Here is a 27,646-nt window from a genome sequence, read left to right as displayed (position 1 = left end):
GTGGAAAGAAAACTGGTAGTTCTATTATCTGATTGATATGGAATTGTGAAACTAGTGAAAGAAGGGTTCTTCTAAAGTTAAAACTTGAAGCTCACCGACACGAAGGAAAGTGATAGAGTCTTTAAAAAAAAGAAAAAAAAGCTACGTTCAATGAAAGGAATTGTAGAGAACAGGAGTGAAGTGGCTCAAAAGGTAGAGCCATAAGCCTTGTGAGAACAATGTTCAGATTCCAAGATGGAGCTGGAGGAATTCTTGGCAGAATCATTCTTTTGAGTCCTTCTTTAACGTTTTGATTACTGGAATACTAAACAAAGAAATATGCTGTTTTAAAGATATGCAGCAATGGCTGCTAAATGTAAACAAATGGATTTATCTAGATTTGCTTTTTGTAAATATAGCAAATAACATAAAATGTCAGCGCCTTGAGACCCTATGGGTGATTGGACGTGCTTTACAAATCTGTGACTGATTGATGTCTTGTACTGTTGGCTTGAGAGGATCAATGTTTTGGGTTTGACAATAGCAAAACAAAAAACTTTTCCATTTTGCTGCATAACATTGTCTAGTTTGAGGTATGCATGCTTAAGAATATCCATACATTCCTCAGGTAATTGTAAATAACCAAATTCTATGACCTCAGGAGCCATAATCGCTATGTTGTGGGATCTGGGATTCGGATGTCTTATTTGACCCGGTCTTTGCGTCAGAAGGTCTGGTTTGTTGGGAATCTTTTGATGGGGAACAACAGAGTTCTTAAAGTGTTGTGAACCATGGTTGACGGGCCCATGTAGGGGACACTAGGATAATGTTGAGGGAAGATTGCTTGAACGTCTGGATCAGAACGGGCATGAGTGGGAGAGGGGGAAAAAGTGTAAGCAAATATCCCTGACCAACTCATCCATAGAACATTGCCTTTGGATCAAGGGTGTGCATTTTTTGTTTTGATATGTGGCAAGTTAGCCTATTTAAGGTGTTCCCAACTTTTGGAAGTACTGGTGAAGGAGTTGTGGGTGGAGTTCCCACTTGTGGACTTGTTGCTGCATCCTGCTGAGCAGGTCTGCAAAGTGATTATCTGTCCCTGGGAGATACTGTACCACTATGTGAATGTGGTGAAGCCATTTTTAGATTGTGCAAGATGGGACAGTTGATGAGATTGTGTACCCTCCCCCGTTTTTTAAGATAGTACATGGCAGTCATGTCTGTACGTACCAACACTATCTTGTGTTGCAATTGTGGAAGGAACGCTTTCATCCTTAGGAATACTGCAGTTCCAGGTAATTGATGCAGAAAGACTGTTGAGTGTTGTCCCATATCCTCTGAACTGTGAGGTTGAGGAGATGAGCTCCCCAACCGCTGTTTGAGATTGTGAGTGCTCCGAGATACAGGGTCTAAAAAGGGCCACCATTTCATAAGGTTTGTGGTGTTCCACCAATGCAGAGCGCGATACGTTTGGCGGTCAAACACTAGATCTTCCATCTGACCCTTAACAGACCCTGAGACCACTGACAAGAGACAATGTTGAAGAGGACGCATATGAAGTCTTGCATGTGGTACGATGCCAATATCAGATATCATCCCTAACAGTTTCATAACAGTTCTTACTGTGTATGCTTGGTTTTCTGTTAACGTAGCAATCATGGTTTGAAAAACCTCAACTTGGGCTGAGCTGGGAAACGTTAGACCCTATTGTGTGTTGAGGATAGCTCCTAGATAGGGCTGTATCTGGAGAGAGTGCAGATTAGATTTAAGGTAATTTATGCTGAACCCCAGAGAGTGTAGGAGTCTTCGGAGATGTGCTGCGACTACTGCAAGGCATTTTGGGACTACTCTAGGAGCAGTTGTGACTCCGAATAATAATACTTTGAATTGGTAATGTTTTCTTGCAACTATGAATCTTAGGTATGTGCGGTGTGCTCCATGAATGGGAATGTGAAAGTAAGCGTCCTTAAGGTCTAATGATGTCATGAAGTCGCCTTGTTGTAGAAGGGTAATTATCGTTTTCGTTTTTACGCTGTTCAGTTAAGAACAAAATAAAAGGACTAGTACGTATATATGTTTTTCAGCAGCCTTGAAAAAGTCACCTGCGTGATGAAACACGTGTTGGCTGTGTTTGGATGGATGTTCTCTCTCAGTGAAGCAAACTGTGTTTTCAATTAATGAGACTTTCTTCTAAGAACATGGGATACTTACGTGCCTCACTTTTTTTTTTTCCCCCAATGGAATTCACATACTGCAGATGATATTACCTACATCTTATTATTGTTTACATTGTGTGCTGTGGTCTGCTCTGTTCATTATTATCCTGAAGAGTGACCATATAGAAATGTTCTGATAGGGTGTAGTGGTTTAAGGGCCTGAAATCTAATATTGGTCTCAGAGACCAGTCTTTTTTTGGTATTAGGAAATACAGGGAGTAGACTCCTGTTACCTGGTATTGTAATGGTACTGGTTCTATAGCCCCTTTGAGAAGAAGAGAATGTACTTCCTCTTTGACAAGAGTGAGATGATTTTGTGAGAGAGAGTGAATCCGAGGGGGTAGATTTGGTAGAGTTGAAGTGAGCTCCAGACAGTAATCAGTTTGGATAATTTGAAGTACCCATTGACCTGTGGTAGTTTGAGACCATTGGTGGTAAAATGTAATCTTCCCCCCTACAGGAGAGGTGCGAGTTGTTAGGAGTCATTGCTTAGTGGTGGATTAGGCGCCTTTAGATGTAGATGGCTTTCTCCATCCCTGGTTACTGTTGCCTCTATTGGAACCTCTAAAATAACCTCTAGTGTACTGAGGTGTACTTTGAGTGGAAGACTGCTCCTGAAACGATGATCAAAAGCCCCTTGCAAATCCTGTGCGACGAAAAGTACCCCTGTGTATGATGGCTTGGAGTGCTCCCGTAGCTTTGGCAGTTCGATCGTCTTTATTCTTTCAAGTGTGGTTTCCACTTGTGACCCAAATAAATGCTCTTTTTCAAAGGGCATGTTCAAAACTGCCTGTTGTACCTCTTGTTTAAAGCCTGAGCATCTGAGCCAGGCATGTCACCTAATGATGAAGCTGGTATTAAAACTGGGTGCTGCTGTATGAGCAGCAACAAGCGCACAGCTAATGCAATTCTTTGAAATTGTTTGTCCCTGGTTTACAATTTCTACCCCCCTTTTTACAATATTCCTCTGGGAGGTATTGTAAAAGCTTCTCAATGGCATCCCAGTGAGCTCTATCATACCGGGATAATAGATATCCACCTAGTGATTGGCTGCTTTAACTGACACTCTTGCCTGCTGCATCCAATTTTTTGCTTTAACAGGTGTCTCCTGTTGAGACTATTAGCCCTTTGGATCTGTGCTTTTATAAATAATGGGTCAGTGGATGCAGCCTTATAATTTTTTTTTAATGCACTCTGGGAATGATAACCCTTGATCTAACAGACTCTTTAAATATTTTGTCTGTGTGTCTGAGCATACCTGGTAGCATTGGAAAGAAATGACTCACCTTGTGTTGCGCCAATGGCGTCAAATAAAAAAAATCCTCTTCTATTACATCTGTATACATAGTGATATGCTGCTGCCCTGGCTAGAGCCTGTCAATATGATGTGGAATCCTAAGGTGGTGAAGATCTACTTGGGTATAGATCGGCCTCATTAGGTGAAATAGGACCCAGGTCATATGCATCCCATGGGTCTTGATCATCTAATCTAGCCCCTAAATAATGAGACCCACCAGGTGGTGAATTGGGTGGTGTGAACTCCAAAAGGTTGGGGAGATGTTGGTGGAGGAGTAGGTTGTGGAGAAGTAGGTGGAGAGGGTTGAGTAAGAAAAGGAGTCTTTTCCTTAGTGGGTTTTTTTGGAGGCAAAGAGGAATCAAGAGCCTCTTGTAAAGTTAGTTTACCCTTTAAAAGGGGGAGGAGATGATGTTATAATACACACTGTTCCCTCTTTAATTTGAGGTCAGCGCTGACAAGTGTCCATAACTTCCCAAATTGGTTCCAACAGTGAAGAGGTGGCGGTTAGAGACTGTCCAGGATCGCTGAAAGTCGTTAAGATTTTCGGTGCCAAAGTCTTTTGTGCCTAGGATATTTTCAGTGCAGAAACGGTGGATGGATGTTTTTTTCTTTTTCTGTGCCTTAGTGGTCGGTACCAAAGTAGTCGGCGCTGAAGCACCATGTATGTTCAGGTGTGTCAGAGCTGAAGTAGAGGTGATGGAGGTCAATGCCGAAGGTTTGCGTTTGGCTTTTTTTGGTGCCGAGCCGGAAGGCGGGGAATCCGAATGAGTTTCTCAGTCCGACCATGGCTGAAAGGCAGTGGTGGACCAGTGATCTCTTTTGATGTTGTTTTGGTCGATGGTGAAGGGGTCTTTTTTAGTAACAGTTTGCTCCAAATGCAACGGTTGATTCTCGATGTCCGATTGTACATCAGAGTCCAAGTCTTGAATGGAGATGGCCTCTTCCTGCTCCAACTCTTCTTGTGCGTGCTCGTCGCCGAAGAGGTCAGGTGTGTCATATGGAGCTCGAGATGCCATTTCCATCCGAGGAGCTGTTTGATCTCCAAGCGTCTTTTTTGACCGAAAGAAATGGCACACTTAGCAGGTCTGCTCATTGTGGTCGGGGGAAAGACAAAATTACACACATGGTGGTGGTCTTCGTGGGGAAATTTTGAGTGGCAGCGAGTGCAAAACCGAAATGGAGTCTGTTCCATTAGGGCTACATAGTTAGATGCCCCACGTGGAAGATGTAAGCCCAGAGAGGGCCACGTCTGTCCCGAAGGACAGAAATTTGATTCCAGGTGTAAAATGGAACAAAAGGATAAGGTATGGAAGAATATGGGATCGAAACAATATGAATAATGATAGAAAGACAGAAAGAACACTGTTTTGGACAGTATTGAGCCAAGAACTCAGAGAGAGGAACACACGTCCGAACTCTACAGTAGAGAAACAATCTAACAAAGGACTCTATGCCCATGCGCACTATTACCAAGAGGAGGAGTCACTCGATCCCGAACCTCAGAAAGCTTCTTCAAAGAAAAACAAGTTGTACTACTCCAAATCCAACATTAGATGTTGAGCTTAAGCACAGCATGTGTATCTACAGCTACACATGCCATCAAACGCATATATACGAAACTTACAAAACCTACATTCCAAAATACAGTCTTGTAGTAAAATTAGACCTGCTTTGATTTTCATGATTGCAAATGAAAAATCAAGTATTTTTTCACCACACTCAAAAGATAAGAAAATGGCAAAAAAAATGTGGAAATAGCAGGTCTTTTTGAAGGGAAAATGTTTCATAAAAATCCAAGTTCAGAAAAATAACAAAACAAACCAGCAGCAAAGCAAGCAAAATTATAAGAGAAAGATTTTCTGAAATATATTTGCTAAAAATATTTTATCTGTTTACTTGAACCCCTCACTTAATGGGTATGGTCGACAATAACTGATCTAATTGTTTTTTTTAACTATCTGATCTTAGGGCAAACAAAATGTAGCCTTACTTATTAGCCACATGTGAGGCTAGTAGCTGCATTTACTTTGCAGGATAAAGGACAGCCAATGTGACTTTTGAAATGGAATATTAAATGTAACCAGCATGAATAGTAATACTCAAAATATTCCTGCTCAAATAAGCCCCAAGAGTTTAAATGAGCCGAAAGTACTTAAATACACTATACGCACAAGTCGCTATGCCAGAAACATCTACAGCCTCAACCCACTCACCTATCACAGAAGCATCTTTATCACCAACAAATTTCTCAAATTCTTCTGTAGATCTTAGATCCACTGATGCTGGACCAGCTAGTTTCTTGAGCGTGCTGACAATGCCATCTGTAAAAGAAAGAAAGATAATAAACAAACAACTCAGGCAACGCACATAAAAGATCTATGCTATCATTGCAATAACCAGCATATTAAATACAACATTCACTGAAAAAGAGTTAAGCTATAAAAATGTGGATGGGATACCATTTCAATGCAGGAAAAAATATTCAATTATTAAGAACAAACATTACCTCAACTATTTTTTAAAAATCCAAAATGTCCAAAAAATGATTTTCTAGATGATTCACACAAAAAAAAAAAAAGAAAAAAAAAAAAAGCACAAAGGATTCTCAAGCATTGCAATACAGGGGACTGGCAGCTAAACATGCATCATCTTAAATAAAACAATACCAAAAACGCTACTATTGGTGAACACAATATAATTAATCATCTACAAAGGGTGCCAACCACCATTCTTTTGGGTGTAAATCTGAATTTTTTGGTTCAGGCTCACTTAGTCCCAAAAAAATAGCCAAGTCCAGCATAATTTCAGGGCTTCCATTTTGCCTCTGTAGGGATAGGGCTATAGTTGGTGATCAGAAAGGGTGTGAAGATTCTCTACCGGAAGGAAGACATCTAGAAGTGCTTTCAGGAGGCTCAGCTTGAGAGGCCGCGAGACCTGTAATGAAAATGTCACTTACCCAGTGTACATCTGTTCGTGGCATCAGTCGCTGTAGATTCGCATGTTTTGCATAGCTCGCCATCTGGTGTTGGGCCGGAGTGTTACAAGTTGTTTTTCTTCGAAGAAGTCTTTCGAGTCACGGGACCGAGTGACTCCTCCTTTTGTCTCCATTGCGCATGGGCGTCGACTCCATCTTCGATTGTTTTTCCCCGCAGAGGGTGAGGTAGGAGTTGAATTGTAGTAATAGTGCCCATGCAATGGAGTGACTAAGTATGTACCTATTTAAGGTTGAGATGATACATATACAAATAGTTGAAGGTAACTTCCAAACTGCTACAGGCTCCCGGGGAGGCGGGTGGGCACATGCGAATCTACAGCGACTGATGCCACGAACAGATGTACACTGGGTAAGTGACATTTTCAGTTCGATGGTGTAAGGATATGCCTCCTTGGCATGGTTGCCCCCTGACTTTTTGCCTTTGCTGATGCTATGTTTACAATTGAAAGTGTGCTGAGGCCTGCTAACCAGGCCCCAGCACCAGTGTTCTTTCCCTAACCTGTACTTTTGTATCCACAATTGGCAGACCCTGGCATCCAGATAAGTCCCTTGTAACTGGTACTTCTAGTACCAAGGGCCCTGATGCCAAGGAAGGTCTCTAAGGGCTGCAGCATGTCTTATGCCACCCTGGAGACCTCTCACTCAGCACAGACACACTGCTTGCCAGCTTGTGTGTGCTAGTGAGGACAAAACGAGTAAGTCGACATGGCACTCCCCTCAGGGTGCCATGCCAGCCTCTCACTGCCTATGCAGTATAGGTAAGACACCCCTCTAGCAGGCCTTACAGCCCTAAGGCAGGGTGCACTATACCATAGGTGAGGGTACCAGTGCATGAGCATGGTACCCCTACAGTGTCTAAACAAAACCTTAGACATTGTAAGTGCAGGGTAGCCATAAGAGTATATGGTCTGGGAGTTTGTCAAACACGAACTCCACAGCACCATAATGGTTACACTGAAAACTGGGAAGTTTGGTATCAAACTTCTCAGCACAATAAATGCACACTGATGCCAGTGTACATTTTATTGTAAAATACACCCCAGAGGGCACCTTAGAGGTGCCCCCTGAAACTTAACCGACTATCTGTGTAGGCTGACTAGTTTTAGCAGCCTGCCACAAACCGAGACATGTTGCTGGCCTCATGGGGAGAGTGCCTTTGTCACTCTGAGGCCAGTAACAAAGCCTGCACTGGGTGGAGATGCTAACACCTCCCCCAGGCAGGAATTGTCACACCTGGCGGTGAGCCTCAAAGGCTCACCTCCTTTGTGCCAACCCAGCAGGACACTCCAGCTAGTGGAGTTGCCCGCCCCCTCCGGCCAGGCCCCACTTTTGGCGGCAAGGCCGGAGAAAATAATGAGAAAAACAAGGAGGAGTCACTGGCCAGTCAGGACAGCCCCTAAGGTGTCCTGAGCTGAAGTGACTAACTTTTAGAAATCCTCCATCTTGCAGATGGAGGATTCCCCCAATAGGGTTAGGATTGTGACCCCCTCCCCTTGGGAGGAGGCGCAAGGAGGGTGTACCCACCCTCAGGGCTAGTAGCCATTGGCTACTAACCCCCCAGACCTAAACACGCCCTTAAATTTAGTATTTAAGGGCTACCCTGAACCCTAGAAAATTAGATTCCTGCAACTACAAGAAGAAGGACTGCCTAGCTGAAAACCCCTGCAGCGGAAGACCAGAAGACGACAACTGCCTTGGCTCCAGAAACTCACCGGCCTGTCTCCTGCCTTCCAAAGATCCTGCTCCAGCGACGCCTTCCAAAGGGACCAGCGACCTCGACATCCTCTGAGGATTGCCCCTGCTTCGAAAAGACAAGAAACTCCCGAGGACAGCGGACCTGCTCCAAGAAAAGCTGCAACTTTGTTTCCAGCAGCTTTAAAGAACCCTGCAAGCTCCCCGCAAGAAGCGTGAGACTTGCAACACTGCACCCGGCGACCCCGACTCGGCTGGTGGAGACCCAACACCTCAGGAGGGACCCCAGGACTACTCTGATACTGTGAGTACCAACACCTGTCCCCCCTGAGCCCCCACAGCGCCGCCTGCAGAGGGAATCCCGAGGCTTCCCCTGACCGCGACTCTTTGAATCCAAAATCCCGACGCCTGGGAGAGACCCTGCACCCGCAGCCCCCAGGACCTGAAGGACCGGACTTTCACTAGAGAAGTGACCCCCAGGAGTCCCTCTCCCTTGCCCAAGTGGAGGTTTCCCCGAGGAACCCCCCCCTTGCCTGCCTGCAGCGTTGAAGAGATCCCGAGATCTCTCATAGACTAACATTGCGAACCCGACGCCTGTTTCTACACTGCACCCGGCCGCCCCCGCGCTGCTGAGGGTGAAATTTCTGTGTGGGCTTGTGTCCCCCCCGGTGCCCTACAAAACCCCCCTGGTCTGCCCTCCGAAGACGCGGGTACTTACCTGCAAGCAGACCGGAACCGGGGCACCCCCTTCTCTCCATTCTAGCCTATGTGTTTTGGGCACCACTTTGAACTCTGCACCTGACCGGCCCTGAGCTGCTGGTGTGGTGACTTTGGGGTTGCTCTGAACCCCCAACGGTGGGCTACCTTGGACCAAGAACTAAGCCCTGTAAGTGTCTTACTTACCTGGTTAACCTAACAAATACTTACCTCCCCTAGGAACTGTGAAAATTGCACTAATTGTCCACTTTTAAAACAGCTATTTGTGAATAACTTGAAAAGTATACATGCAATTTTGATGATTTGAAGTTCCTAAAGTACTTACCTGCAATACCTTTCGAATGAGATATTACATGTAGAATTTGAACCTGTGGTTCTTAAAATAAACTAAGAAAAGATATTTTTCTATACAAAACCTATTTGCTGGATTTGTCTCCGAGTGTGTGTACCTCATTTATTGTCTATGTGTATGTACAACAAATGCTTAACACTACTCCTTGGATAAGCCTACTGCTCGACCACACTACCACAAAATAGAGCATTAGTATTATCTATTTTTACCACTATTTTACCTCTAAGGGGAACCAACCCTTGGACTCTGTGCATGCTATTCCTTACTTTGAAATAGCACATACAGAGCCAACTTCCTACATTGGTGGATCAGCGGTGGGGTACAAGACTTTGCATTTGCTGGACTACTCAGCCAATACCTGATCACACGACAAATTCCAAAATGGTCATTAGAAATTCATTTTTGCAATTTGAAATTTTTCTAAATTCTTAAAAGTCCTGCTAGGGCCTTGTGTGTTAAGTCCCTGTTTAGCATTGTCTTTTAGAGTTTAAAAGTTTGTTAAAAGTTTGAAATTAGATTCTAGAAACAGTTTTAGATTCTTTAAAAAGTCTTCCAACTCTTAGCAAAATAATGTCTGATACAGAGATGAATGTGGTGGAACTCGACACCACACCTTACCTCCATCTTAAGATGAGGGAGCTAAGGTCTCTCTGTAATATCAAAAAAATAACCATTGGCTCCAGACCTACCAAAATTCAGCTCCAGGAGCTGTTGGCAGAGTTTGAAAAAGCCAACCCCTCTGATGATGACCTCACAGAGGAAGAGATTAGTGACTTGGAGGCCAATGTCCCTCCTCCAGTCCTAAATAGGGAGAACAGGACCCCTCAAGTCCTGTCTCCAACTGTGTTAGTCAGAAATAGTGAGTCCCTCACAGGAGGGTCCCACATTTCTGAAATCACTGAGGATGCTCTCAGTGAAGATGACCTCCTGTTAGCCAGGATGGCCAAAAGATTGGCTTTAGAGAGACAGCTCCTAGCCATAGAAAGGGAAAGACAAGAGATGGGCCTAGGACCCATCAATGGTGGCAGCAATATAAATAGGGTCAGAGATTCTCCTGACATGTTAAAAATCCCCAAAGGGATTGTGACAAAATTTGAAGATGGTGATGACATCACCAAGTGGTTCACAGCTTTTGAGAGGGCTTGTGTAACCAGAAAAGTGAACAGATCTCACTGGGGTGCTCTCCTTTGGGAAATGTTCACTGGAAAGTGTAGGGATAGACTCCTCACACTCTCTGGAAAAGATGCAGAATCTTATGACCTCATGAAGGGTACCCTGATTGAGGGCTTTGGATTCTCCACTGAGGAGTACAGGATTAGGTTCAGGGGGGCTCAAAAATCCTCGAGCCAGACCTGGGTTGACTTTGTTGACTACTCAGTGAAAACACTAGATGGTTGGATTCAAGGCAGTGGTGTAAGTAATTATGATGGGCTGTACAATTTATTTGTGAAAGAACACCTGTTAAGTAATTGTTTCAATGATAAACTGCATCAGCATCTGGTAGACCTAGGACCAATTTCTCCCCAAGAATTGGGAAAGAAGGCGGACCATTGGGTCAAGACAAGGGTGTCCAAGACTTCAACAGGGGGTGACCAAAAGAAAGGGGTCACAAAGACTCCCCAGGGGAAGAGTGATGAGACAACCAAAACTAAAAATAGTAAAGAGTCTTCTACAGGCCCCCAAAAACCTGCACAGGAGGGTGGGCCCAGAGCCTCTTCACAAAACAATGGGTACAAGGGTAAAAACTTTGATCCCAAAAAGGCCTGGTGTCATAGCTGTAAACAGCATGGACACCAAACTGGAGACAAGGCCTGTCCCAAGAAAGGTTCCACTCCAAACTCCCATCCAGGTAACACTGGTATGGCCAGTCTCCAAGTGGGATCAACAGTGTGCCCAGAGCAAATCAGGGTCCACACTGAAGCTACTCTAGTTTCTGAGGGTGGGGTGGATTTAGCCACACTAGCTGTCTGGCCGCCTAACATGCAAAAATACAGACAGCAACTCTTAATTAATGGGACTAGAATAGAGGGCCTGAGGGATACAGGTGCCAGTGTCACCATGGTGACGGAGAAACTGGTTTCCCCTGGCCAATACCTGACTGGAAAAACTTACACAGTCACCAACGCTGACAATCAGAGAAAAGTACATCCCATGGCAATGGTTACTTTAGAATGGGGAGGGGTCAATGGCCTGAAACAGGTGGTGGTCTCCTCAAATATCCCAGTGGACTGTCTGCTTGGAAATGACCTGGAGTCCTCAGCATGGGCTGAGGTAGAACTAAAAACCCATGCAGCAATGCTGGGTATCCCTGAACTGGTGTGTGTGAAAACAAGAGCACAATGCAAGGCACAGGGTGAACAAGTAGAGCTGGAGTCTGGAAGAATGGCCCAGCCTACCAAGAGAACAGGAAAGTCAGTTGGGAAACCAACTACAACACAGCAAAAGAAAGGGAACCTCTCTTCTCAGGAAGAAGTTCTGCCCTCTGAGGGAACTGAGCCTTTGGAGCTTGAACCTTATCAGGTTGAGCTCTTAGGCCCAGGGGGACCCTCAAGGGAGGAGCTGTGTAAGGGACAAGAAACCTGTCCCTCTCTTGAAGGCCTTAGGCAGCAAGCTGCTGAAGAGTCCAAAGGCAAGAACAATGGAACGCATAGGGTCTATTGGGAAGATGGACTCCTGTACACTGAGGCCAGAGACCCCAAACCTGGTGCCACTAGGAGAGTGGTAGTGCCTCAGCTGTTCAGGAAGTTCATCCTAACATTGGCCCATGACATTCCCCTTGCTGGACATTTGGGACAAACCAAGACGTGGGAGAGGTTAGTCAACCACTTCTACTGGCCCAATATGTCCAACATGGTTAAGGAGTTTTGCCTCTCCTGCCCCACCTGTCAAGCCAGTGGTAAGACAGGTGGGCATCCAAAGGCCCCCCTCATTCCACTTCCAGTGGTGGGGGTTCCCTTTGAAAGAGTGGGTGTGGACATAGTTGGTCCACTAGAACCTCCCACAGCCTCAGGAAATATGTATATCCTGGTAGTAGTGGATCATGCTACCAGGTATCCTGAAGCTATTCCCCTTAGGTCGACTACTGCCCCTGCAGTAGCCAAGGCCCTCATTGGTATCTTTACCAGAGTGGGTTTCCCTAAGGAGGTGGTGTCTGACAGAGGTACCAACTTCATGTCAGCATACCTAAAGCACATGTGGAATGAGTGTGGAGTGACTTATAAATTCACTACACCATACCATCCACAAACTAATGGCTTGGTTGAGAGATTCAACAAGACATTAAAAGGCATGATCATGGGGCTCCCAGAAAAACTCAAAAGGAGATGGGATGTCCTCTTGCCATGTCTGCTTTTCGCTTACAGAGAGGTGCCACAGAAGGGAGTAGGATTCTCACCCTTTGAACTTCTGTTTGGTCATCCTGTAAGGGGACCACTTGCCCTTGTTAAAGAAGGCTGGGAGAGACCTCTCCATGAGCCTAAACAGGACATAGTGGACTATGTACTTGGCCTTCGCTCTAGAATGGCAGAGTACATGGAAAAGGCAACCAAAAACCTTGAGGCCAGCCAACAGCTCCAGAAGTTTTGGTATGACCAAAAGGCTGCACTGGTTGAGTTCCAACCAGGGCAGAAAGTCTGGGTTCTGGAGCCTGTGGCTCCCAGGGCACTCCAGGACAAATGGAGTGGCCCTTACCCAGTACTAGAAAGGAAGAGTCAGGTCACCTACCTGGTGGACCTGGGCACAAGCAGGAGCCCCAAGAGGGTGATCCATGTGAACCGCCTTAAGCTCTTCCATGACAGGGCTGATGTCAATCTGTTGATGGTAACAGATGAGGATCAGGAGGCAGAGAGTGAACCTCTCCCTGATCTTCTGTCGTCAGACCCAAAAGATGGCACAGTAGATGGAGTGATCTACTCAGACACCCTCTCTGGCCAACAGCAAGCTGATTGTAGGAGAGTCCTACAACAGTTTCCTGAACTCTTCTCCTTAACCCCTGGTCAGACACACCTGTGTACCCATGATGTGGACACAGGAGACAGCATGCCTGTCAAGAACAAAATCTTTAGACAGTCTGACCATGTTAAGGAAAGCATCAAGGTGGAAGTCCACAAGATGCTGGAATTGGGAGTAATTGAGCGCTCTGACAGCCCCTGGGCTAGCCCAGTGGTCTTAGTCCCCAAACCTCACACCAAAGATGGAAAGAAAGAGATGAGGTTTTGTGTGGACTACAGAGGGCTCAATTCTGTCACCAAGACAGATGCTCATCCAATTCCAAGAGCTGATGAGCTCATAGACAAATTAGGTGCTGCCAAATTCTTAAGTACCTTTGACTTGACAGCAGGGTACTGGCAAATAAAAATGGCACCTGGAGCAAAAGAGAAAACAGCATTCTCCACACCTGATGGGCATTATCAGTTTACTGTTATGCCCTTTGGTTTAAAGAATGCCCCTGCCACCTTCCAAAGGTTGGTGAATCAAGTCCTTGCTGGCTTGGAGTCCTTTAGCACAGCTTATCTTGATGATATTGCTGTCTTTAGCTCCACCTGGCAGGATCACCTGGTCCAGCTGAAGAAGGTTTTGAAGGCTCTGCAATCTGCAGGCCTCTCTATCAAGGCATCCAAATGCCAGATAGGGCAGGGAACTGTGGTTTACTTGGGCCACCTTGTAGGTGGAGGCCAAGTTCAGCCACTCCAACCCAAGATCCAGACTATTCTGGACTGGGTAGCTCCAAAAACCCAGACTCAAGTCAGGGCATTCCTTGGCTTGACTGGGTATTACAGGAGGTTTGTGAAGGGATATGGATCCATTGTGACAGCCCTCACTGAACTCACCTCCAAGAAAATGCCCAAGAAAGTGAACTGGACTGTGGAATGCCAACAGGCCTTTGACACCCTGAAACAAGCAATGTGCTCAGCACCAGTTCTCAAAGCTCCAGATTATTCTAAGCAGTTCATTGTGCAGACTGATGCCTCTGAACATGGGATAGGGGCAGTTTTGTCCCAAACAAATGATGATGGCCTTGACCAACCTGTTGCTTTCATTAGCAGGAGGTTACTCCCCAGGGAGCAGCGTTGGAGTGCCATTGAGAGGGAGGCCTTTGCTGTGGTTTGGTCCCTGAAGAAGCTGAGACCATACCTCTTTGGGACTCACTTCTTAGTTCAAACTGACCACAGACCTCTCAAATGGCTGATGCAAATGAAAGGTGAAAATCCTAAACTGTTGAGGTGGTCCATCTCCCTACAGGGAATGGACTTTATAGTGGAACACAGACCTGGGACTGCCCATGCCAATGCAGATGGCCTTTCCAGGTTCTTCCACTTAGAAAATGAAGACTCTCTTGGGAAAGGTTAGTCTCATCCTCTTTCGTTTGGGGGGGGGGTTGTGTAAGGAAATGCCTCCTTGGCATGGTTGCCCCCTGACTTTTTGCCTTTGCTGATGCTATGTTTACAATTGAAAGTGTGCTGAGGCCTGCTAACCAGGCCCCAGCACCAGTGTTCTTTCCCTAACCTGTACTTTTGTATCCACAATTGGCAGACCCTGGCATCCAGCTAAGTCCCTTGTAACTGGTACTTCTAGTACCAAGGGCCCTGATGCCAAGGAAGGTCTCTAAGGGCTGCAGCATGTCTTATGCCACCCTGGAGACCTCTCACTCAGCACAGACACACTGCTTGCCAGCTTGTGTGTGCTAGTGAGGACAAAACGAGTAAGTCGACATGGCACTCCCCTCAGGGTGCCATGCCAGCCTCTCACTGCCTATGCAGTATAGGTAAGACACCCCTCTAGCAGGCCTTACAGCCCTAAGGCAGGGTGCACTATACCATAGGTGAGGGTACCAGTGCATGAGCATGGTACCCCTACAGTGTCTAAACAAAACCTTAGACATTGTAAGTGCAGGGTAGCCATAAGAGTATATGGTCTGGGAGTTTGTCAAACACGAACTCCACAGCACCATAATGGTTACACTGAAAACTGGGAAGTTTGGTATCAAACTTCTCAGCACAATAAATGCACACTGATGCCAGTGTACATTTTATTGTAAAATACACCCCAGAGGGCACCTTAGAGGTGCCCCCTGAAACTTAACCGACTATCTGTGTAGGCTGACTAGTTTTAGCAGCCTGCCACAAACCGAGACATGTTGCTGGCCTCATGGGGAGAGTGCCTTTGTCACTCTGAGGCCAGTAACAAAGCCTGCACTGGGTGGAGATGCTAACACCTCCCCCAGGCAGGAATTGTCACACCTGGCGGTGAGCCTCAAAGGCTCACCTCCTTTGTGCCAACCCAGCAGGACACTCCAGCTAGTGGAGTTGCCCGCCCCCTCCGGCCAGGCCCCACTTTTGGCGGCAAGGCCGGAGAAAATAATGAGAAAAACAAGGAGGAGTCACTGGCCAGTCAGGACAGCCCCTAAGGTGTCCTGAGCTGAAGTGACTCTAACTTTTAGAAATCCTCCATCTTGCAGATGGAGGATTCCCCCAATAGGGTTAGGATTGTGACCCCCTCCCCTTGGGAGGAGGCGCAAGGAGGGTGTACCCACCCTCAGGGCTAGTAGCCATTGACTACTAACCCCCCAGACCTAAACACGCCCTTAAATTTAGTATTTAAGGGCTACCCTGAACCCTAGAAAATTAGATTCCTGCAACTACAAGAAGAAGGACTGCCTAGCTGAAAACCCCTGCAGCGGAAGACCAGAAGACGACAACTGCCTTGGCTCCAGAAACTCACCGGCCTGTCTCCTGCCTTCCAAAGATCCTGCTCCAGCGACGCCTTCCAAAGGGACCAGCGACCTAGACATCCTCTGAGGACTGCCCCTGCTTCGAAAAGACAAGAAACTCCCGAGGACAGCGGACCTGCTCCAAGAAAGGCTGCAACTTTGTTTCCAGCAGCTTTAAAGAACCCTGCAAGCTCCCCGCAAGAAGCGTGAGACTTGCAACACTGCACCCGGCGACCCCGACTCGCCTGGTGGAGACCCAACACCTCAGGAGGGACCCCAGGACTACTCTGATACTGTGAGTACCAACACCTGTCCCCCCTGAGCCCCCACAGCGCCGCCTGCAGAGGGAATCCCGAGGCTTCCCCTGAACGCGACTCTTTGAATCCAAAATCCCGACGCCTGGGAGAGACCCTGCACCCGCAGCCCCCAGGACCTGAAGGACCGGACTTTCACTAGAGAAGTGACCCCCAGGAGTCCCTCTCCCTTGCCCAAGTGGAGGTTTCCCCGAGGAACCCCCCCCCTTGCCTGCCTGCAGCGTTGAAGAGATCCCGAGATCTCTCATAGACTAACATTGCGAACCCGACGCCTGTTTCTACACTGCACCCGGCCGCCCCCGCGCTGCTGAGGGTGAAATTTCTGTGTGGGCTTGTGTCCCCCCCGGTGCCCTACAAAACCCCCCTGGTCTGCCCTCCGAAGACGCGGGTACTTACCTGCAAGCAGACCGGAACCGGGGCACCCCCTTCTCTCCATTCTAGCCTATGTGTTTTGGGCACCACTTTGAACTCTGCACCTGACCGGCCCTGAGCTGCTGGTGTGGTGACTTTGGGGTTGCTCTGAACCCCCAACGGTGGGCTACCTTGGACCAAGAACTAAGCCCTGTAAGTGTCTTACTTACCTGGTTAACCTAACAAATACTTACCTCCCCTAGGAACTGTGAAAATTGCACTAAGTGTCCACTTTTAAAACCGCTATTTGTGAATAACTTGAAAAGTATACATGCAATTTTGATGATTTGAAGTTCCTAAAGTACTTACCTGCAATACCTTTCGAATGAGATATTACATGTAGAATTTGAACCTGTGGTTCTTAAAATAAACTAAGAAAAGATATTTTTCTATACAAAACCTATTTGCTGGATTTGTCTGAGTGTGTGTACCTCATTTATTGTCTATGTGTATGTACAACAAATGCTTAACACTACTCCTTGGATAAGCCTACTGCTCGACCACACTACCACAAAATAGAGCATTAGTATTATCTATTTTTACCACTATTTTACCTCTAAGGGGAACCCTTGGACTCTGTGCATGCTATTCCTTACTTTGAAATAGCACATACAGAGCCAACTTCCTACAGGCACTACATACATTAGATGTCAAAAGAGCATTAATGTATTACATTGACAGAACAAAGAACATCAGAAAGACTAAACAACTATTTATTGCATTTCAAAAACCTCATGCAGGAAACCCAATATCAAAACAAGGTATAGCCAGATGGATAGTTAAATGCATCCAAATCTGCTACCTTAAAGCTAAACGACAGCTGCCCATTACACCAAGGGCTCACTCAACCAGAAAGAAAGGTGCTACCATGGCCTTTCTAGGAAACATCCCAATGCAAGAAATATGTAAGGCAGCCACATGGTCTACGCCTCACACATTCACCAAGCACTACTGTGTAGACGTGTTATCCGCACAACAAGCCACAGTAGGTCAAGCCGTATTAAGAACATTATTTCAAACTACTTCCACTCCTACAGGCTGAGCCACCGCTTTTGGGGAGATAACTGCTTACTAGTCTATGCAAAACATGCGTATCTACAGCGACAGATGCCATCTGTAGGAAGTTGGCTCTGTATGTGCTATTTCAAAGTAAGGAATAGCATGCACAGAGTCCAAGGGTTCCCCTTAGAGGTAAAATAGTGGTAAAAATAGATAATACTAATGCTCTATTTTGTGGTAGTGTGGTCGAGCAGTAGGCTTATCCAAGGAGTAGTGTTAAGCATTTGTTGTACATACACATAGACAATAAATGAGGTACACACACTCGGAGACAAATCCAGCAAATAGGTTTTGTATAGAAAAATATATTTTCTTAGTTTATTTTAAGAACCACAGGTTCAAATTCTACATGTAATATCTCATTCGAAAGGTATTGCAGGTAAGTACTTTAGGAACTTCAAATCATCAAAATTGCATGTATACTTTTCAAGTTATTCACAAATAGCGGTTTTAAAAGTGGACACTTAGTGCAATTTTCACAGTTCCTAGGGGAGGTAAGTATTTGTTAGGTTAACCAGGTAAGTAAGACACTTACAGGGCTTAGTTCTTGGTCCAAGGTAGCCCACCGTTGGGGGTTCAGAGCAACCCCAAAGTCACCACACCAGCAGCTCAGGGCCGGTCAGGTGCAGAGTTCAAAGTGGTGCCCAAAACACATAGGCTAGAATGGAGAGAAGGGGGTGCCCCGGTTCCGGTCTGCTTGCAGGTAAGTACCCGCGTCTTCGGAGGGCAGACCAGGGGGGTTTTGTAGGGCACCGGGGGGGGACACAAGCCCACACAGAAATTTCACCCTCAGCAGCGCGGGGGCGGCCGGGTGCAGTGTAGAAACAGGCGTCGGGTTCGCAATGTTAGTCTATGAGAGATCTCGGGATCTCTTCAACGCTGCAGGCAGGCAAGGGGGGGGGTTCCTCGGGGAAACCTCCACTTGGGCAAGGGAGAGGGACTCCTGGGGGTCACTTCTCTAGTGAAAGTCCGGTCCTTCAGGTCCTGGGGGCTGCGGGTGCAGGGTCTCTCCCAGGCGTCGGGATTTTGGATTCAAAGAGTCGCGGTCAGGGGAAGCCTCGGGATTCCCTCTGCAGGCGGCGCTGTGGGGGCTCAGGGGGGACAGGTGTTGGTACTCACAGTATCAGAGTAGTCCTGGGGTCCCTCCTGAGGTGTTGGGTCTCCACCAGCCGAGTCGGGGTCGCCGGGTGCAGTGTTGCAAGTCTCACACTTCTTGCGGGGAGCTTGCAGGGTTCTTTAAAGCTGCTGGAAACAAAGTTGCAGCTTTTCTTGGAGCAGGTCCGCTGTCCTCGGGAGTTTCTTGTCTTTTCGAAGCAGGGGCAATCCTCAGAGGATGTCGAGGTCGCTGGTCCCTTTGGAAGGCGTCGCTGGAGCAGGATCTTTGGAAGGCAGGAGACAGGCCGGTGAGTTTCTGGAGCCAAGGCAGTTGTCTTCTGGTCTTCCGCTGCAGGGGTTTTCAGCTAGGCAGTCCTTCTTGTAGTTGCAGGAATCTAATTTTCTAGGGTTCAGGGTAGCCCTTAAATACTAAATTTAAGGGCGTGTTAAGGTCTGGGGGGTTAGTAGCCAATGGCAACTAGCCCTGAGGGTGGGTACACCCTCCTTGCGCCTCCTCGCAAGGGGAGGGGGTCACAATCCTAACCCTATTGGGGGAATCCTCCATCTGCAAGATGGAGGATTTCTAAAAGTTAGAGTCACTTCAGCTCAGGACACCTTAGGGGCTGTCCTGACTGGCCAGTGACTCCTCCTTGTTTTTCTCATTATTTTCTCCGGCCTTGCCGCCAAAAGTGGGGCCTGGCCGGAGGGGGCGCGCAACTCCACTAGCTGGAGTGTCCTGCTGGGTTGGCACAAAGGAGGTGAGCCTTTGAGGCTCACCGCCAGGTGTGACAATTCCTGCCTGGGGGAGGTGTTAGCATCTCCACCCAGTGCAGGCTTTGTTACTGGCCTCAGAGTGACAAAGGCACTCTCCCCATGAGGCCAGCAACATGTCTCGGTTTGTGGCAGGCTGCTAAAACTAGTCAGCCTACACAGATAGTCGGTTAAGTTTCAGGGGGCACCTCTAAGGTGCCCTCTGGGGTGTATTTTACAATAAAATGTACACTGGCATCAGTGTGCATTTATTGTGCTGAGAAGTTTGATACCAAACTTCCCAGTTTTCAGTGTAACCATTATGGTGCTGTGGAGTTCGTGTTTGACAAACTCCCAGACCATATACTCTTATGGCTACCCTGCACTTACAATGTCTAAGGTTTTGTTTAGACACTGTAGGGGTACCATGCTCATGCACTGGTACCCTCACCTATGGTATAGTGCACCCTGCCTTAGGGCTGTAAGGCCTGCTAGAGGGGTGTCTTACCTATACTGCATAGGCAGTGAGAGGCTGGCATGGCACCCTGAGGGGAGTGCCATGTCGACTTACTCGTTTTGTCCTCACTAGCACACACAAGCTGACAAGCAGTGTGTCTGTGCTGAGTGAGAGGTCTCCAGGGTGGCATAAGACATGCTGCAGCCCTTAGAGACCTTCCTTGGCATCAGGGCCCTTGGTACTAGAAGTACCAGTTACAAGGGACTTATCTGGATGCCAGGGTCTGCCAATTGTGGATACAAAAGTACAGGTTAGGGAAAGAACACTGGTGCTGGGGCCTGGTTAGCAGGCCTCAGCACACTTTCAATTGTAAACATAGCATCAGCAAAGGCAAAAAGTCAGGGGGCAACCATGCCAAGGAGGCATTTCCTTACAGTGCCCTTTCAGCTACGGTATCTGGTTGTGGAAAGAACACTGGAAGTTCCACTGTTTGATTTAGATGGAACGGTGAAATAACCTTTGGCAAAAATTTAGGATTAGTCCTTAGGACGACCTTATTCTTGTGTAGTTGTATAAAAGGTTCTTGTATTGTAAACGCCTGAATCTCGCTTACTCTTCTTAGGGAAGTAATGGCGATGAGAAATGCAACCTTCCAGGTTAGGAACTGTATTTCGCAGGAGTGCATGGGTTCAAAAGGTGGACCCATAAGTCTAGTTAGGACAACATTTAGGTTCCATGAAGGAACAGGTGGTGTTCTTGGTGGTATAATTCTCCTAAGGCCCTCCATGAATGCTTTAATGACTGGTATCTTATATAGGGAAGTTGAATAGGTAGTCTGCAGGTATGCAGATATTGCTGCAAGGTGTATTTTAATGGAAGAGAAAGCCAGGTTAGATTTTTGTAAGTGAAGCAAGTAACCCACTACATGTTCTGGAGTTGTGTGTAATGGTTGTATTTGATTAATATGGCAGTAGCAAACAAACCTCTTCCATTTACTTGCATAGCAGTGCCTGGTGGATGGCCTTCTGGCTTGCTTTATGACTTCCATACATTCTTGGGTAAGTTGTAAGTGCCCGAATTCTAGGATTTCAGGAGCCAGATTGCTAGATTCAGCGATGCTGGATCTGGGTGTCTGATCTTTTGGTTGTGTTGTGTCAACAGATCTGGCCTGTTGGGCAATTTGATGTGGGGTACTACTGATAGGTCTAGCAGCGTTGTGTACCAAGGTTGCCTTGCCCAAGTTGGTGCTATTAATATGAGTTTGAGTTTGTTTTGACTGAGTTTGTTTACCAGGTAAGGAAGGAGAGGGAGAGGAGGAAAAGCGTAAGCAAATATCCCTGACCAGTTCATCCATAGGGCATTGCCTTGGGACTGTTTGTGTGGGTATCTGGATGCGAAGTTTTGGCATTTTGCGTTCTCCTTCGTAGCAAACAAGTCTATTTGAGGTGTTCCCCAGAGTTTGAAATAGGTGTTCAGAATTTGGGGGTGAATTTCCCATTCGTGGACCTGTTGGTGATCGAGAGAGATTGTCTGCGAGTTGATTTTGGATCCCTGGTATAAATTGTGCTATTAGGCGAATTTGGTTGTGAATTGCCCAACGCCAAATTTTTTGTGCTAGCAGGCTTAACTGCGTGGAGTGCGTCCCCCCTTGCTTGTTTAGATAATACATTGTTGTCATGTTGTCTGTCTTGACGAGAATGTATTTGTGAACTATTATTGGTTGGAAAGCTTTTAGTGCTTGAAAAACTGCTAGAAGTTCTAGGTGATTTATATGCAGTTTTGTTTGATGTACATTCCATTGTCCTTGTATGCTGTGTTGATCGAGGTGTGCTCCCCACCCTGTCATGGAAGCATCTGTTGTTATTACGTATTGTGGCACTGGGTCTTGGAAAGGCCGCCCTTTGTTTAAATTTATGTTGTTCCACCACAGAAGCGAGAGGTAAGTTTGGCGGTCTATTAACACCAGATCTAGAAGATGACCCTGTGCTTGAGACCACTGTGATGCTAGGCACTGTTGTAAGGGCCTCATGTGCAGTCTTGCGTTTGGGACAATGGCTATGCATGAAGACATCATGCCTAGGAGTTGTAATATCATCTTTGCTTGTATCTTTTGTGTTGGATACATGCGTTGTATGATGGTGTTGAAATTTTGAATTCTTTGGGGACTTGGAGTGGCTACTCCTTTTGTTGTGTCTATTATGGCTCCTAGGTATTGTTGTACCTTGCACGGCAGAATGTTGGATTTCGTGAAGTTGACGGTGAACCCTAATTTGAAGAGGGTTTGTATGATCTGATTTGTGTGATTTGAGCACTCTATTAACGAATGGGCCTTGATTAGCCAGTCGTCTAGATATGGGAACACATGTATTTGCTGCCTTCTGATGTGTGCAGCGACTACTGCTAGACATTTGGTAAAGACTCTTGGTGCGGTTGTTAATCCGAAAGGCAGTACCTTGAATTGGTAATGTATTCCTTTGAATACAAACCTTAGGTATTTCCTGTGCGATGGGTGTATTGGTATATGGAAATACGCGTCCTTGAGGTCTAAAGTTGTCATGTAGTCGTGTAGTTTTAGCAATGGTAATACTTCTTGTAGTGTGACCATGTGAAAGTGGTCTGATTTGATGAATGTGTTCACTATTCTGAGGTCTAGGATTGGTCTCAGCGTTTTGTCTTTCTTTGGTATCAGAAAGTACAGTGAGTAAACTCCTGTGTTTGTGTGTTTGGCACTAATTCGATTGCATTCTTTTGCAATAGTGCCTGCACTTCTATCTCCAGGAGATTGGAATGATGTTTTGTCAAATTTTGTGCTTTTGGTGGTATGTTTGGAGGGAATTGTAGAAATTCTATGCAATAACCATGTTGGATAATTGCTAGAACCCAAGTGTCTGTAGTGATTTCCTCCCATGCTTTGTAATAATGACTTATTCTTCCCCCCACTGGTGTTGTGTGGAGGGGGTGAGTGACATGTGAGTCACTGCTTAGTAGTAGGGGTTTTGGGGCTTTGAAATTTTCCTCTATTCCTAGGGAATTGCCCTCCTCTATATTGTCCCCGAAAACCTCCTCTGTACTGTCCCTGGTAACTGGACGGTGTTGCCTGTGAGGTGCTGGCTTGTGTGCTCTGACCCCGAAACCCCCCTCTAAAGGGTGTTTTACGGAATGTGCTGTAATTCCCTCTGCTCTGCGGGGAGTAGAGTGCACCCATGGCTTTAGCAGTGTCCGTGTCTTTTTTGAGTTTCTCAATCGCTGTGTCCACTTCTGGACCGAACAGTTCTTTTTCGTTAAAAGGCATATTGAGAACTGCTTGCTGAATCTCTGGTTTAAATCCAGACGTTCGGAGCCATGCATGCCTTCTGATAGTTACAGATGTATTAATTGTCCGTGCAGCTGTATCTGCAGCGTCCATGGAGGAGCGGATTTGGTTGTTGGAAATGGTCTGTCCCTCCTCAACCACTTGTTTTGCCCTATGTTGTAGGTCCTTGGGCAGATGGTCAATGAGATGTTGCATCTCATCCCAATGGGCTCTGTCATAGCGCGCAAGTAGTGCCTGGGAGTTGCCGATGCGCCACTGGTTTGCAGCTTGTGCTGCGACTCTCTTACCAGCTGCATCAAACTTGCGGCTTTCTTTATCTGGGGGTGGTGCATCTCCAGATGTGTGGGAGTTGGCCCTTTTCCTAGCTGCTCCTACAACGACAGAGTCTGGTGGCAGCTGTGTAGTGATAAAAACCGGGTCTGTAGGAGGCGCCTTATACTTTTTTTCCACTCTTGGTGTGATTGCCCTACTTTTGACCGGCTCTTTAAAGATTTCTTTTGCGTGCCGGAGCATACCAGGGAGCATAGGCAGGCTTTGGTAGGAGCTGTGGGTGGAGGAGAGTGTGTTGAATAAAAAGTCATCCTCGACCTGTTCTGAGTGGAGGCTTACATTGTGAAATTGTGCTGCTCTAGCCACCACTTGAGAATACGCAGTGCTGTCCTCTGGTGGAGATGGCTTCGTAGGGTATGCCTCCGGACTGTTATCTGACACTGGGGCGTCGTATAAGTCCCATGCGTCTTGATCTTGGTCACCCTGGCTCATGGTGGTGTGAGCTGGGGAATGTGATGGAGTTTGTGCTGGTGAGACGTTAATCACAGGTGGAGGAGAGGGTGGTGGGGTAACTTTTTTCACCACTTTTGTTTGTGGTGTTTGGAACTCCAATCTTCTCTTTCTTCTAATAGGGGGAAGGGTGCTTATTTTTCCTGTCCCCTGCTGTATGAAAATACGCTTTTGCGTATGGTCTACATCAGTTGAGTGTAGCTCTTCCTCAAACCTATGCTTTTGCATTTGGGAGGTTAGCGAGTGATCTTCTGTATAAGAGCCTGAAACTGGGTCGGTTGCAGTTTGTTTTGGCACCGAAACCCTGTCGGCATCTTTTTTCGGCTCCGAGGTGACTTTTTTCTTTTTCGGGGCCGAAACCTCTCGGCGTCGATCTTCTTCGGTGCCGCTGTCTCGGCGTCGAGCCGTGTCTACACCGGCATCTCGGTGTCGATGCTTGTCTCCAGCACTTTCTCGGTCCCGAGAAGGCTGCGTGCCGGTGTCTTGACCGGAGTCGGACGATCTCGGCACTGTTTGGGCCTTTTTCGGTGCCGACGGTCGGTCACCGAATTTATGGGTCGAGCCATGGCCTGGTGGCAGTGGCGTCCCCTGGGCCTTGTAAATCTTCTTCTGAGTGGTTTTCGACGTCTTACTCACGGTTTGTGTATCGTCGAATCCTTCGGAGTCCGATTCTTGGATCGAAAAGGTTCCCTCCTCTTCTTGTTCCTCGAACTCCCGGTGGGCTGTCGGCGCAGACGCCATCTGAAGTCTTCTGGCTCGACGGTCTCGGAGTGTTTTTCGGGACCGGAACGCACGACAGGCCTCGCAGGTGTCTTCACTGTGCTCAGGTGACAGGCACAGGTTGCAGACCAAGTGTTGGTCTGTATAGGGGTATTTATTGTGGCATTTGGGACAGAAACGGAACGGGGTCCGTTCCATCGGCGTTCTTCTGCACGCGGTCGGGCCAACCAGGCCCCGACGGGGGAATCGAAAAAATTACCCCGAAGGGCACCGGAGCTCTTCGATCTTAGACGCGGTGTTGAATCTAACTACGCCGATCCCGAACGCAACAATACCGACGAAAATCTTCCGAAATTAGCTATCTTTCCGTTCCGAAACTCGGAGCGACAGGAACACGTCCGAACCCGATGGCGGAAAAAAAACAATCGAAGAGGGAGTCGACGCCCATGCGCAATGGAGACAAAAGGAGGAGTCACTCGGTCCCGTGACTCGAAAGACTTCTTCGAAGAAAAACAACTTGTAACACTCCGGCCCAACACCAGATGGCGAGCTATGCAAAACATGCGTATCTACAGCGACAGATGCCATCGAACATATAGTTTTTTATTTTTATTTGGGGGGTGGCTCAAATATTCAGAGTCCCATTAGTCACAGAAAACCCTAGGCCAAGAAACCAAAACACCTAAAATTAAAACGTGGACTCACGACTAATACTTGACCACATCGAAACAGATACACTAACAGCTTTTCTAATACATACACACAGATTTTAAGACTTTATGGGCTTACAGAGCAAAAAAATACATATTTTCCACAGTGAGATCACCGTGCCATCCTGCTCCTCCTTGAAATAGTCAAGTTGGCCGAGAATGTTGTGTAGAGAATGAGAGTCCTGGCAGCAACCAAAATACAAACTTGTAGGGCCACACTCTACTAGGCTTTGTAATAATGTATTCAAATGTTTTGGGAAAGCCCTGAACCTGAGAAGTCAGCTAACTTGGGAATAACTCCCATTGTTTTGAGTTATAAGTTGGCGCTCTGAACCAAATACTTAGCCACTGCCAGGAGCCCTGTATATGTAGGTAAAAATGTTATCAGTAACTCAAAGTTTTGATTTCCCTTCTAAAGGAGTGAGGAACATACACCAGGGCTACCTTCATGGTAACCTCTTGCTCCAAAGGGAATCACTGTGTACAGTCTGCTTAAGAAGCCTCAAGGACAGACTCATCTTGACTACATATCTGTGTAAGTGCACTCTTTCCCCCACAACACTTACTGACGAATACTCTTCCCAACAGCATAAAACCGTACCACGCTGTGAGAAACCCCAAGCTGCAACAATGACTGTGTTTTTTTGTTGTTTTTTTGTTTTCTTTAACCCAGCCATGGTCCCCCAAGCCCCCACCCCTTCTCCCTCCACTGGAGAATGGAATACAGATTTTACCTGCTAGCCATTGTGTATTTACTGAGCTTCTCAACTGTAAAAGGCCAAAATGATGTACTTGACAACTGTCTAAACTGTGGTCTTGAGGACGATTATAAATATTACAAGGAATGCGCCCGTCCCATTTACCACTGAGTGCTACGGGAAAGGAAGACCTCGCTTGACATTATACAACTACATTTTAGACTGGAAATAAGCAAACTTCAAACTTCACTCGGGAAAATTATGTATGGGCATATAAAGACCAAAAAAATGGTTTCATTTTCACTTACCAGCCGTTCTGGGCCCATCATAAGAACCAGACTCCTCCCCATCACGGAAAATTTTTAATGTAGGATATCCACTGACTCCAAATTTGTTACATGTGTTAGAGTGTGCTGTGCAGTCAACCTGACGAAACAGAAAAAATCCTTAAGACTTATATAAACACTTTCACGAGAGAAGGTTATGTTAAAATAAATAGCTTGCATGGGGCTGCTGGAGCTGTCTTGTATTTGCACAAACTAATAGTTATAGTGTAAAGATCCCCACAGTTTTGCAGATATTAGAAGACAGATGCCTTGATATCAACAGAATATTAAAATCTGACCTTAGCAAGTGAGACCACTCCTTTCAACCTTGTTGCGGCAGACTCATATTCTGGTGCAAGACGTTTGCAGTGACCACACCTATATAAAACCAAAAAAACAGATTTGTGCACGATGTCATTGCCACTACTCTGTTTTACTGTACACAATACTCATTCATGAACAGAATCTCTCTGCAACAAACACTGGCAAAGACAATAGATTTGGCTTGTTTTAGGATTATATGTTTTAGTTTCAATGGCTTTATTCTGTGTGATATGTTTGGGTGAACAAACAGAAAGACCATACCAACTTGTCGAATTGTAACAAGTTAGGTAAAATTACACCAAAATGACAAAAATCCAACAATGGGAACCAGATGTAATAAAGTAGATTATTATGTAGTGTAGTTGTGAGACCTCACCACATAATGTCTAACTTTATCAGATGCAGTTAGTTTTCTTTAATAAAACCCCTAGCTCAGTCCTGGGTAGCTACGGCACAACGCAGGCAGGCTTAATCAAAGGAAAAAAGTGTAACGCAGTTGGAAATACCAAAACAGTTAAGTAAGAAACACAACGACAAAAGCCAGACGCCAATTTATACAAGTTGATTATTTTGTATCCTAGAACATAAAACTGACACAAAAACTGCACAAATCTATAGGGAAAAGCAGATAGGAATTTGTAAAAGGTAAATCACTGTAATCTTACTCTTGCGAAATGCAATGAATATTGAAAGCGGTTTAGCACTTCTTTGCCAAATAGATAGTGTGGCTAC

The 27,646-nt window shown here is 46.3% G+C and overlaps 1 protein-coding gene across 1 annotated transcript in view; it reads right to left on the bottom strand.

Annotated features, from left to right (window-relative positions):
• Positions 1-27,646, bottom strand: part of PDIA3 (protein disulfide isomerase family A member 3) — a 105,115-nt gene that overhangs the window by 60,334 nt on the left and 17,135 nt on the right. Inside the window, exons 2-4 of the mRNA XM_069222629.1 lie at positions 26,890-26,968; positions 26,573-26,690; positions 5,706-5,813 (exon numbers count right to left, since the gene is read on the bottom strand). Of these exons, the coding sequence (XP_069078730.1) occupies positions 5,706-5,813; positions 26,573-26,690; positions 26,890-26,968 (305 nt within the window). The remainder of the gene's footprint in view (positions 1-5,705; positions 5,814-26,572; positions 26,691-26,889; positions 26,969-27,646) is intronic.

This window comes from Pleurodeles waltl, chromosome 3_1, assembly GCF_031143425.1.
Source record: "Pleurodeles waltl isolate 20211129_DDA chromosome 3_1, aPleWal1.hap1.20221129, whole genome shotgun sequence".
Taxonomy (NCBI): domain Eukaryota; kingdom Metazoa; phylum Chordata; class Amphibia; order Caudata; family Salamandridae; genus Pleurodeles; species Pleurodeles waltl.
The sequence above is the reverse complement of the archived record's forward strand: the minus strand, read 5'-3'. Positions and strand labels throughout refer to the sequence as shown.